Genomic DNA, 14161 nt, shown 5'->3' on the forward strand with positions numbered 1-14161 from the left:
TGAGCTCTTATTTTAAATCCCGATTAGAACTGGTGACATTTGGGGGAGTTGGAGGGGAAAACCGGAAATCTCGGAAAACGCCTAGAGTGGAGAGATAGGGATGAAACTTTGTGGGTAGAATAAGCAAATGTCGTAGACACGTGATTGACGTAACTGGACTGGATCCGCTCTCTTTGGGGGAGTTATGGGAGGTCCAGTGCTTTGGCAAGTTTGGTGCTTCTGGGCCTGCTAGGACGACGAAAATTGATAGGCGTGTCAGGGACCTGTACAATTTGACTTGATAAAGTCGCTTTCCCCGATTCGATCATCTAGGGAACTGAAGGGAGAGGAAAAATTTGAAAAATGGAGGCATTTTTAACTTACGAGTGGGTGATCGGATCTTAATGAACTTTGATATTTAGAAGGACCTCGTGACTCAGAGCTCTTATTTTAAATCTCGACCGTAAGCTTCTAATTTTCATTTTAAATCAGTTTATTGACTCTTAGAATTTTGCTAGAGCTCATGCCATATAAGGTCTTGGCCTTTCCGACCTCATCACAAGTGCCATATGAGCTCTTAGCTCTTGTTTTTTCTTATGGCTGTTTATGTTATTCTTCTAATCCTTCTGACATTTTTTTTCCTAGTTAAAAATTAAAGGAAGCATCAATGAACGCCATTAAGCTGAATAAGCTGAATCCACATAATGCACAGAGTTGTTACTGCTCCTCAGACAAAACCTCCCTCTCCCTCAGACCTCCCTCTTAAAAAAATCAATTTCCTCCATCGTTATTATATCTTTTTTTCCCGCTAATGTTTCTTTTCTTCCTTTCAAGTTAATAAACTATTTTCATGCTTTTATATTATTTATAATTACTTAATGTTTAGTTATTAATTTAAATACAATCAAATAATAATTATAAATTTTAATTAGTGTAAATTATGGTTTTTAAATATTGAATTCTTTTTTACTATTTTTATGTTTTATATGTCTTGCATTTCTTATATCCATTAACTATTTTTAACGAATGCAAAAATGAGTAATAATAGTACAAAAAACTATGCTAACTAGTGGCTGTATTTTGACTAGATTGCGCTGAGCTCACACAAACAAAAATTATTTGTAATGTATGAAGGTATAAAGGCTTTGAAATGTGGGAATTTGGAATACTGCCACGTATGAGTTATATAAAAAAAAAAAAAAAAAAAAAAAAAAAAAAAAAAAAAAAAAAAAAAAAAAAAAAAAAAACACTTGGATGCGAAGAAATATTGAGGCTCCTCGACTTCCTTCTAGTAGGTCTTCTTTTTCTCTTGTTTATAGAGCTTAACTCATTATCAGAGTTTCGTACCGGTTTTGGAGTGACGGCAGTCCTAGCACTTCAGGAGTGTTTTCGTAGGGGATAATTTGGTGACCCTTTAATAATTTCCATTGAAATTGTCTACGGATTGTTCTGGGTACCCTGCTAACTTACCGTATTTCAAACAATAGGTTGTACGAAAAATGTGGTTCAGTCCCGCTTTCTAGAGCTGTAATGAAAGAATGGTTGAGATGGCTTGGCCACATTCTGCTGATGAAGGATGACAGATTGCCGAAGATTGCCCTTTTTGGCCAACCGTTTGGGGTTACACGGTTGTCCTTGTCTGGGTTGGGAGGTTGTCATAAATGAAGATTTAAAGGAAATGGGAATTTCCTGGGAGGGTGTAAAGAGAGAGGCCTTGAAGAGATTAGGTTGGAGGAGAAGCGTGCGTAGCTGTGTTGGCCTCAGGTGGCTTGGTGCTGCAGTGACCTATTAGTAGTAGTAGTAGTAGTAGTAGTAGTAGTTAGTAATTGCAGTTAGCAAGAAGAAATTGTGTTGCAAAATTAGAAAATACCGACTGTATCTACTATGAGCCCTAGTTTCGCTAAGGTTTATTGTTAGCTTTTGGAGATACAAGCTTTTACTTCTTGTCACACATAATCTTTTTTTCGGTGGTTAACTTCGTTCATATATTTGGGCAAAATATGATAGCCCAATCGGGGTCAAGGGTGTTCTTAGTTTCTTCCTGTGGTCGCCGAGGCAGATTATCTTGGACTGACACATATGGTAATAGTGCTTTAAACAAAGTTTGGAGATCATTAGTTGGAAGCATGAGCGTTAGGGTTAGGTTTGATAGTTTTATACAGCGACTGACCGTTTATTAATCCAATTTAATTACCGCGATTAGTAGCCTATTATCGGATCGTTGCACAATACTGACTGGAGACGGGTCTTTATAGGATCGCTATTGTGTGGGGTAGGGGGACACAGGCTTGCTGTGATAAACTGTTCCTTTCTTTTAAGTTCCAAGGTTCTAGAATAGTTCCAAATTTACTATTGGGATAGCAGAATGGGGAAATAACCTCATCAATAAGGATTTTTTCTAAAAAAAAATATTCTGGCCGACTGGTCTGGCCTCTCAATACCGCATATCTCTATGAAATTTTATGGTTGTTGTAGGTATTTTCCCTTTTAATGTTCCAGGCCAGACCTTGATGCACAATGGCGGTGATTCCTCATGGGACGGCAGCATAAAAAGTGAATAATATTTAAAATATTCTAAATATAGGTTTTTCAGCTGGCTGAATGTCACCCTTGTTTCTTGATTTCTTAATTATTTTTTTTATAATTTCTTTTTTTATTAAATGCCATAATAATAGAGGTGAATACTCCCTAATTATGTGAGCTGTCACTAAGTTATACACTACCTATTTCCTAGACGACAGAAGAAAAACACATAAAGACGTATGAATGAAAACGTTATTGTATTTCGAACACAAAACGTTATTGAACTTCGAACACAAAAAGAGAGCTTTATCTAGCGAACACTGAATGCAGAAGAGATAAAGTTGACGGAATTATGGAAGTGGGTAATTTTCGGTAAAGCCAAAAACAGAAGGTAAGGTGTTACAAAAAAAGAAGGTAAGGTGTTAAAGTTGACGGAATTATGGAAGTGGGTAATTTTCGGTAAAGCCAAAAACAGAAGGTAAGGTGTTACAAAAAAAGAAGGTAAGGTGTTAAAGTTGACGGAATTATGGAAGTGGGTAATTTTCGGTAAAGCCAAAAACAGAAGGTAAGGTGTTACAAAAAAAGAAGGTAAGGTGTTAAAGTTGACGGAATTATGGAAGTGGGTAATTTTCGGTAAAGCTAAAAACAGAGCTGTAAGGTGCAGAACAGTTAGGCCTAAATAAAAACGACACTATCGCAAACAACTCTCCTAATCTGGATACTTTATTGAATAAAATAGTACAATTTATTACTCCTTGACTGTACAAAGTGAAAATAAATTCCCTATTAAAAATATCTTAAGCTAGAATCAGCGTTTATAACAATTGACCCTCTTGATCGATTGGTGATGTCTGGGAAATCGCTAAATTCCTTTTTTTTTTTAATTCAGCCCTGTTCAAAATTGACAAAATTTTTATTATTTTATTATTTATTATTATTTTATTATATTTCGTTATTTTATTATTATTAAATATATTTTATATTTTCAATATATTTTAATTTTAATATATTTTATTTATTATATTTTATGTATTATTAATTTTATTTTATTATATTTTATTTTTATATTTTAGTATTATATTTTAGTATTATATTTTATTTATTTATTACTATTTATTTTAAATATTTTTTATATTATATTATTATTATATTTTATATATTTTATTATTTTATTATTAAAATTTACAAAATTACAAAATGCGCAAACTAGATCAGCCGTCAGTTGCTGAAAACTTACTTTCGCATCAGAATTTATTTTCGTTTTAAAGTATATTGTTTATATATCAAACTCATATTCAAACGATTTTATTGTCAAATGCCTTACATGGTCATGCTGACCCGTGGCAGTTCTTGTCACAATAAAAGATAAGGCACTAAACATAAAAAAATCACAGCCATAGCCATCGTCGTACAAATTTACAGGGTTACTCGAAATATCACAAACTAAACCTAGGACATTTAAATGTCCCATATCTGAAAAAAATAAGATAAATAACCAAGTTCAGATTAAAGAAAAAACTTTTGAAATCAACAACGAATGAAAAGAATAATGAACTAAAACAAACAAATATGTACAATTATTGACGAGTGAGTGTAGTTACAAAAACCTTGACAAATGAGGGAACGAAACTAGTGGTGCATTGCACATGTCTTGCTGTTGCCGGCTGAATTGTAGGTACCGATTCAGCTACTTGTTGCGGGAACCGTTGGCGCGAAGGGTGCTCCTCAGGGGGTACAAAGCCGCGCGGATTTGATAAAATACCGACACCAAACTAGAAAGAGTTTGTAAAGGAAGATTGTCTTAAAAGGGGGCACTTTGGGAGATCTAGAAACTACTAGAAGAGCTCGGTATTGGATAAATCCAAGTATGGGATAAGACTCGGTATCGATTTTATTTTCTCACTACGCCGTTTTTCTGTCTACATATTTCATTATCTTTGAAGTATATATTTCGTCTAAACATTTTGTTTATTTTTATTTATCCTTATGTCTATTTTTTTTTTACTATGTTTATTGTATATTTAGATATATTTTTTGCGTCTATTTTTAGGCTGTTTATAAAATGCCGACAGAGAGTGATGACTCGACCAGAAGTGTGGCGTTGGCTTTGCAGCGAGTATTTTACGAACTACAGTTTAGCGACAAGCCAGTTGGAACTAAGAAATTAACAAAAAGTTTCGGATGGGAAACTTTAGATTCTTTTATGCAACACGATGTTCAAGAGTTTCTTCGAGTTGTAAGTCCCTTGTTCTTCTTTTTTATTCTATACTCGGTACTTGCTAATTAAACGAAACACAGTCGAGAAGTTTGCTGAATGTAAGATTTGAGAAACCGGTTTCATAGCCACAAAGACAAATGACCGATGATAGATTTCGTTTGACTCTTACAATTTTGGCTATGTATTTGCACATTAGGGAGTGGGGGTTAGATTAGTTTAGGGGTGCAAATATGTAGCCCAAATTTTATTATTATATAAACTAAAGGCTATATGAAGGTTATATTTCATTAGGATTGACCTAACTTCACATTTTTGTATGTTTCGTTTAATTAACAAATACATTCGATTCTTCTTTTTCATTTGATTCTATTTCTTTTATATTCTTTATAATTCTCCCTTTATATTGTCACTTTTTATTTAAAGTTCTTATTCTACCATTACTGCTAGTAGTTACTTATCATAGCATCAACCTGTCTGGGACCAACACAGCTGTGGACGCTCCTTTATATTAGGAAGCTTTAGATATTCTTACGCAACATGATGTTCAAGAGTATTTTTGTTTTGTATTGACCAAAAGGAAGTCAGCCACGGCGAAGGTGTTTGTTTTTTCTGTCGAAATAATATGCCTAGCGGAGTACTTGATCCACTAATACCCAAGAACTGGAAGTGCTATGGGTCCGGGTAAGACCGCGCTTCCTACCAAAAAAGGTGTCATCCCTTATCTTCGGAGTCGTATACTACCCACCCAAGGCATCATTGACTTGCTCGACCAAACAGTTGTTATCAGCGTGCAATAATACAACATCAAAATCCCCCCTCCCCTCTTATATAATTATTTTTTGTGTATAAATAAAACAACATAAATGGGGAATTGGGTACAGCGAAAGTACGAAACAAATACTACTATGCTAGACTTAAGGTATATGTTCCCTCAGAAAGATGCAATTTTAAGCCAAGTCTGCAGCTTTAACTTGCAGAAAAATGATAAGATATATAATAATAATAAAAATAATAATTTATTTATAACCCACTGCACAAAACAATGTGAGTATAGTGGAGTAAAAAAAAGAGAAAGCAAAATAAACAACAGAAAAGAAAATAACACAAGAAAAGAAAATAACACACAAGTACAACAATATCAACAGAACAAACGGATGAGAACTGTTTATAAAGTATTAATCATTGCATTCATTAGTGTTAGATCCATCCATTATTTAAACATTTTCTTATTTAAACATTATTTAAGCTTTTACATTATTTAAACTTTTTATTATAAAAGGATGTAAACTAGCTTTTAAAAAATGGTATTTTTTTTAAAAAAAAGCTATTTTTAAAAAATAGCTTTTAAAATAGCTTTTAAAAAAATGCCCTTTTTTCAGCTTTTTCCAATCAATTTTCAGTGTATTTTTAATCTGAAAACACTATTTACCCAATTTCAAGAATTTAAGTCGATAGACGGATAGAATTGAATCTCTGCTATGGAGAACTTTCTTCTTCCTTTGATATGTTTCGACTGTAGGAGAGCAGAAAAAGAACATCCTAAAACTAGCACAGGGAACATAAACCTTAAGGTTCTAATGTTAGATCAGACAAATTTCTGTCTTACAGAAGATAAAAAATCTCGGAAATAATTAATAAAAAAAATTTTTTAGCTCTTTTTCAAAATGGACTAAAAACTAGAAAGTAATTTTTTCTCGAGAATCTGAATATAAGTGAAGGTGAAAGGCACAAAACGAATTGAGACTTAACCTGATCTCTTTCGCTGATTTTCCTCAACCCACCGACTTCGCAATTGATACATTGATAACTTAGATCAATTTGACGTCCTTGCTATCTAAATCTGAATTTGTTTTGTGGTTCTCATTTTCACCTGTATTCGTAGGTTCCCGGGAAAAAATATTTACAACTTTTTATTCTATTTTGAAAACAAGTTTAAAAAAAAAATATTATTCTGGTCTAACTAAATTACTACTACTATTAATAACTCACTGCAGCATTATCCATTTGCAGCATTACTATTTAAGTTTTTAAAACAAGTTTAAAAAAATATTATTCTGGTCTAACTAAATTACTACTACTAATAATAACTCACTGCAGCACCAATCCGCCTGAGGCCAACACAGTTACGCACGCTCCTCCTCCAGCCTAGTCTATTCAAGGCCTCCCTCTTTACACCCTCCCAACCCAGACAAGAACGACCTGCTTTCCGTGCAGCTCCAGACGGACTCTAACTAAATTAGTAAATAAAAAATGATCCACTGGATTTAAAGTAGTCCTATTCAATATAAAGACTGTGTATTTTAAATAATTTGTGTCGTTTCAGCTTCTTGATAAATTGGAGTCCAAAATGAAAAGTACGTGTGTTGAAGGAACGGTGCCCAAACTTTTTGAAGGAAAAACATTGGTAAGATGTTTAGATTATTATTAATTAGTTAATAAAAGTTAATAATTACGCTATTATTTAAGTTGTTAATCATTTAAGTCTCATACTACCTCCCTTACATGAATAGTATTAATTCCTTTCCCTTCAATTAGGTATAGTTGTTTTTTGGGACTTTTCTTTCGTTTTGCCTCGGGATGGTTTCTCGAGACAGAGTGACAAAAATGATGATTTTTTGTTGATGGTTGCGATTTTAGCCGAATTTCCAACGTCGTTAACCCCCTACTGATAAATCAAAATTTATTTCCAATACAGTCTAACCTTGATCACCTCTTCTCTGGCTTTAAAAAGATGGGTCAAATAGTTTGGTTAACTTACAAGTGTGGGAACCAGTGCTAGTACGAACAAACTATATACAAAAACTATACTATACGAACAAACTACAAACTATAACAAACTATAGTTACGAACAAACTATAGTTACAAAAACTATAGTTTGTGATGACATTGGTATTTTTTATCGTAATAATAAGTGTAATATCTTGCATTTGGTTGTTATAAGGCTCCTTACTAGTTTTTGTAAGCCTCCCGGAAGCCCCGCAGCCATATGTTCACATGGTTAGACAAAATAAGGTCAAGTCTTTCGCTTCGTTACTTGGTTGTTACTGACGGTTGATATTTGAGAAGCATGTGGTTACTTATCTGTGATCAGATCACGGGTAGTATCTGTGCAGGATGTGATATATTTGTTTGTTTAGTGTGCAATTTTAATAGGCGTGTAGTGGCTAAGCTGCTTGCTAAGTCTGCTGCTTTACTATGTGCTTTGTTTGTCTCTCCTCTCTGGGATTGGCTGAGCAAAACTGATTAGCAGAATTTTTATATCGATATACTGCAAGTATCTTAATTTTTTTTCTGAGAGTACCTCTTTATTTAGCATTGTGGCCCTCCTAACTGATAAGCATTGTGTGATTTCGATATGCCGCATCTTAAATTCTTTCTGATAGTACCTCTTTATGAAGAATTTCCTAACTGATAAGCAGAGTGTGATTTCGATATCCTGCATCTTAAATTCTTTCTGAGGCTACCCCTTTTTTAAGAGTTGTGGCCTTCCTAACTAATAAGCAGAGGGTGATTTCGATATGCTGCATCTAAAATTCTTTCTGAGGGTACTCCTTTTTTAACAATTGTGGGCTTCCTAACTGATCACCAGAGGGTGATTTCGATATGCTGCATCTTAAATTCTTTCTGATGGTACCACTTTATAAAGAATTGTGGCCCTCCTAACCGATAAGCAGTGTGTGATTTTGATATGCTGCATCTTAAATTTTTTCTAATGGTACCTCTTTATTAAGAATTTTGGCCCTCATAACTGATTAACAGAGTGTGATTTCGATATGCTGCATTTTAAATTCTTTCTGAGGGTACCCCTTTTTTAAGAATTGTGGCCTTCCTAACCAATAAGCAGAAGGTGATTTTTATATGCTGCACCTTAAATTCTTTCTGATGGTACCTCTTTATTAAGAATTTTGGCCCTCATAACTGATAAGCAGAGTGTGATTTTGATGTGCTGCACCTTAAGTTTTTTCCTCTTTATTAATAACTGTGGCCCTCCTAACTGATAAGCAGAGCGTAATTTGATATACTGAAAGTGTCTTAATTTTTTTGAGGCTACCTCCTTATTGAAAAATGTGGCCTTGCTAACTGCTAAGCAGTGTTTCTTAAGCACTGACAATGAAGGTAGAAGAAAATAACTGTCGTTGAAGCCGAGCTATAACCCCTAGGTTGATTCAGAAGCCGTTAGAGGAGATGGTATAAGTCCTGGCTTGAACTGTTCAAGGTAATCATGAAACACTGGGACTCCACCATGTCAGAAATATTGGGAGAAATATACAAGCAAGCATGTATAGCTGAATAGTTATGACTTCGTTTAGGCATATAGCGTACACATTCTGTGTGAATACTGTTGCAAGTGCAACACTGTTGCTGTGTTATACTAGTGTGAATTACTGTTTATACTTAATTATACTTTAGTGTGAATACTGTTGCTATGCTCTACTGTTGCAAGTGCAACAGTAGATGCAGACGCATTCGGAAAGTCTTTGTCATAAAATCATAGTCGAAATACCTTTGGCTTCAGTTACGTATATAGTGCAAAGTCTCGACACCGATTTTGGTCTGAATTGTCCCATTTAGACTAGTTCATCCCATTGACTTTATGCTTTGTCCCCCCTTTGACTCAGTCAAATTTAATGTGATAATTTGTATAAGCAGTGTCAGAAATTCGGGAAATTTTAATATTTAGGAAGGGTCCAAATCTTGAGCCTCCCCCTCTCCCACCGCGTATCTCTGTTGCGTCTGATGAAGATTTTTATCTTTTTCTGTTTTGTTCAGCGTAGTTAGAGGTTCGGAAAATCTGGTCTTTGAGGAGGACAACCCCCCACAGCTCTCAGGGTAGGGGTTTTAAGTTACGCCCTGGGGGTATGTAAAGATTTTATAGAAAGGATGGTCGTAGAAACTTTGAAATGGCCTCATTGGATTGGAAATCAGATGTTCTAGTACCCTTTTTAAGATCCAGAGTGATCAGAGGGGGATATACACCCTTCCACACCTCGTATTTCCCTGAAATGTATCTGATAGAAATTTTGAGATGGACATTTGTTGTCGTAAAAACTTCGAAAAAAGCTCATTCGATTGGAAATTGAAAGGCTAGTGCTCTTTCTAATAGTCAAAAAGGATTGGAGGGCAACTAACCCCCCTCCCACGCCCATCGTTTCCTCAAAGACATCCAATTAAAACTTTGAGATAGTCATTTTGTTCAACGTAGCTGAAATGGCCGGAAATAAGTCTTTGAGGATGACAACCCCCCTACAGCCCTCAGGGCAAGGGTTGTAAATTATGCCTTGGGGGCGTATAAGGTATATAAAGAAAGTGTGATTGTATAAACATCGGAGGAGGATCATTAGGTTGGTAACCAATAGGTAACCTAGTGCCCTTTTTTAAGATTCAGAGTAATCGGAGGGTGAATACACCCCCCCCCCATACCTCATATTTTCCTTAAATGAATCTGATAGAGATTTGAGATGGCCATTTGTTGTCTGCAAAAAGAGCTCATTCGATTGGAAATTGAAAGGGTTAGCGCCCTTTTTTATAGTCGAAAGTGAATGGAGGGCAACTAACCCCCCTCCCACGCCCACCATTTCCCCAAACCCATCCAATCCAAATTTTTATATAGCCTTTTTTGTTTATGTCTAGAAAAAAAAACTTAGTTTTGTATATACGCGTCATTTATACATGATTGATCGAATTTTTTCATCGCTAAGTAATGATATTAGCTGTGAATAGTTTACACAACCGGAGAATAACTAAGGTACTTGTATGATATACTCCCCACCATTCTTCTAAAATGCTCCTCTGATAATCAATCCTAATCAGATATACCAAACTAAGATTTAAAAAAAATATATAATGCTTTAGAAGCAAATTTGGGCTATATGTTTGCACATTAGGGGGTTGGGGGTAAAGTCTAGCGGGTATGCATGCCTAATGTGCTAGGTATAAATTATTCTGCATATATGCAGTAAGAATTGTTTTCTAATTTCACACTGTCAAATACTTTAAACCCACCCCCCACTAATGTGCAAATATATAGTCCAAATTATATATTTTCTATCTATTCTGTCACTTCTCTTTGTCTTGTCTCACGCTGCGCTGAAAGAAACAAAAAAAAACTGGTTCTATAATGCGTCAATAAATGAACAACTTGAGCGGTAGGGGGTTTATCATACAAGTATTATAACTAATTTCAGACCATTTATGAAGGTTACCTTCCTCCCCCTCCTCTGTAAAAAAAAAGGTTGAAAAGGAGAAATATACCTTTTTGTTCTCTTCACAATTTATTAATTTCTATTTTAACTTTCTATTTTCCCCTTTATCCCTCTCTCTTCGTCTTCCTCTCTCTTTCTTTTTCTTTTTATTTCTTTTTGATTCACTTCTTCTGTGTTCTTTATCGCTAACTCTTTTTTTTAGTCATTCATCAAATGTAAGCATGTAAATTACACGTCGTCAAGAGCCGAGAGTTACTATGACATCCAACTAAATATCAAAGGAAAGAAAAATAGTAAGTTATAATTATTTTTTTTACGTATTTTATCTAACCAAAGAAAGGGAACATGCCCCTGGGAAGCCAATATAACCCTCTCCTGTATTAATTTTTATGAAGTTTTTACGTCAAAGCAACCAAGTGACTTAAATTTATGAAGTCGCAAAGGTACTTCGTAAAATAAACAATGAAGGAAAAAGCTACATAGTAGAATGAGAAAGAACTGACATAGTAAAACAAATAAAGGCAATATAAATAAACGCAATTACATAAAAAGCAGCTTCCGTGAAAAAAAGCCACATAGTGAAACATTAAAAAAATACGTAATTGATGTAAATTATTTTCGAAAAAAAGAAAGAAAAAAAACACATTGTGAAACTTGTAGATCTATGATAAAATTCACTTTGAAGTATCAATGACCTCAAAATTTTGCCCCCTGCCCCACTCCACCCTCGTCATTTCAGATTTCAGTTCGGATTTTCAGTTCAGATCCTGATGAACTAGGTATTTTCATAATGGGATGATTTGATGCATAAAATACAAAAGGCTGTTTCTTTTCACTCTTGAGAAATATTTTATTAAAAATGATAACGTCAAGGCTATGACAATGTCTATTTCAAATTATAGTATTATAAGCTTTTTAAAGGAAAAACATAGAGAACATTGTCAAATCCACACACATAATTGATGATGCCCTATGCAAAGAAAAATTAAGGCTTTATGCATCATGTAATTGGGCCATGGGGGATGAAAAATGAGTGCTGTGAATTAACAAGATTCAAATTTTTTTTTAGACCCACCAGTTGATTGGTGGAATACAAATTTTTGCTCAATTCCTCTCATTGTGACATTTTCGCTCATTTGTAACCCTGGTTGCATTGTTATTTTTTAGGCTAGCTTTTTTGACGGAAATTAAAAGTGAATCCAAAACTTAAAATGAAAAGAATTATCGCTTTTTAGTATAATTGGCCAAATTTTTTGAGCATTTTCTGCAAAAGTAGTTCATCTAAACCAACTCATGATAGTTCTCTATTGGCTATTTGTAGAATTTTGAAAAACTAGTGCTTTACTGAAAACAAATTAAAAAAAAATGACTGTCACAATGTTCAAGTCCATTACAGGGGGATACTGTGAGCAGAAAAGGGTAGGGAAGGATAGTTTGCTTCCTCCAAATCCCTATGATCCCTGTAAAAGGGGCACTAAGATTGTGATTTTATCATATCACAGGATCGTTTCATCCATATCGCTCTATTCCTTTAAATATTGAGGCAAGTTTTTAGGAAATCCATTGTTTGAACTAGTAGAAGTGCCACAAGCTTTACACACATAGGCGCAATTATGTGAAATTTGTGTCTTTAGTGTGATATTAGTAGTTTTATTGATTGTTTTTAAAGATGATAGCTTTTTAAGCTTTTTTTTCCATACGTTAGCCATCCTGGATAATTTTCATAATCCCCCCACACTTGTAAAAAGCTTAGCCGGTGCCCCTTGTGTCCAAATAAATACCAGAACAATGGAGGAACTTCCCCTTAAGTTGGCTCCACGGACCTCGCAAGAGTAGTGTAAAAAAAAGCGTAAAGAAAACAAAATAACGTCTTTTTGGACCACCTCTTTAGAATAATGTCTGTGGCCATCTATATTCAGACAATTATTTAGACAAAAATCAGAACTCGGTAACACTATGGTTACAATACATTGAAATCCAGGGTACAGCATACCTTAACACGGGTTGTACCCCCTTCCCTCTATGTCGGCTGGTCCTCAGAACTTCTTCCTTTGAAAAATGAATAATTTTTAGCTGAAAATGATTATTTTGCCATATCTACCGCATTAAAGTCCTCGGACAACCCTCCTTCAGTTTTTGAATATTGGACTTGTCTACAACTACGTTTGCAATGAAAAAAGATATCGTTGCTATTTAGCTGTTCGTGATTCCGATTTGAAAAGAGTCTGTTATGTTTTACTCGCTTAAGCAATTAATGTGACTTACGTTTTACGTTCTTTCAGTTTACGAGTCATTCAAAGACTACATCACCACTGAAACACTAGACGGTGATAATAAATATGATGCAGGCGAGCATGGCCTTCAAGAGGCTGAAAAGGGAGTGATATTTCAAACCTTCCCACCTGTACTTCATTTGCATTTAATGCGTTTTCAGTATGATCCAATTACTGATTGTTCGGTTAAATTCAATGATAGGTAAGTCTGGGGGATACACCCCCCCCACACACACACCCATCCGCTTTATAGCCGTATGTATAAAATTAACGTGGTATTATATATAAGCTGAAAAATTTTGAAAATATGAACCAACTAAGCTCAAATAGCAAAACTCGCTTAAATAGATTAGTTCAGACTATATCACTGCCACTCTATACTATCCCTACTGGCTACTCATCGCAAGTGCTGCCAAATGCTAGAAGGCACTGTTAGTTTTTTGTCGACACATCCCACTTTTTTGCTCTTCATCCCACTTTTGTAAGTTGTCCATACTCTTTGGCTACAACTGTAATCATCACATAAGCTTTAAATCTATAATGTTGTAAAACAATATCAACAAACTCGTAAATAAAGCAAGAAAAAAAAATCAATAAAATAGCAATAAAAATAATAACAAAGGTGCAAACTTGGGAAACAACGCGGCACCAGACACCTTAAAATGTAGTTTTCCTTTGGGGTGTAGTTGCTTTTGGGAATAAACAGATTATTATTTTTAACCTTTAAATCAATAATATTATAAAACAATATCAACAGACTCGTAAATAAAAGCAAGGAAAAATAATAACAAAGGTGCAAAATTGAAGGAAACACGCGGCACCAGACACCTCAAAATGTAGTTTTCCTTTGGGGTGTAGTTGCCTTTGGGAATAAACAGATTATTATTTTTTAAGTTTATACTAATAAAAGCGGTGTCAAATTTAAAAGATAATTTATTTAAATTTTTTTTGTTCAACGTGGCAA

At 34.6% G+C, this 14161-nt stretch overlaps 1 protein-coding gene across 2 annotated transcripts in view; it reads left to right on the forward strand.

The window, feature by feature from the left end:
* LOC136040264 (ubiquitin carboxyl-terminal hydrolase 7-like) overlaps positions 1-14161 on the forward strand; it is a 95447-nt gene that overhangs the window by 31438 nt on the left and 49848 nt on the right. For both annotated transcript variants that reach the window (XM_065724487.1, XM_065724488.1), the window contains exons 6-9: positions 4553-4738; positions 7044-7124; positions 11127-11217; positions 13207-13399. In XM_065724487.1, coding sequence (XP_065580559.1) covers positions 4553-4738; positions 7044-7124; positions 11127-11217; positions 13207-13399 — 551 coding nt within the window. The remainder of the gene's footprint in view (positions 1-4552; positions 4739-7043; positions 7125-11126; positions 11218-13206; positions 13400-14161) is intronic.

Source organism: Artemia franciscana, chromosome 20 (genome assembly GCF_032884065.1).
Source record: "Artemia franciscana chromosome 20, ASM3288406v1, whole genome shotgun sequence".
In the NCBI taxonomy this organism is placed as follows: Eukaryota; Metazoa; Arthropoda; class Branchiopoda; order Anostraca; family Artemiidae; genus Artemia; species Artemia franciscana.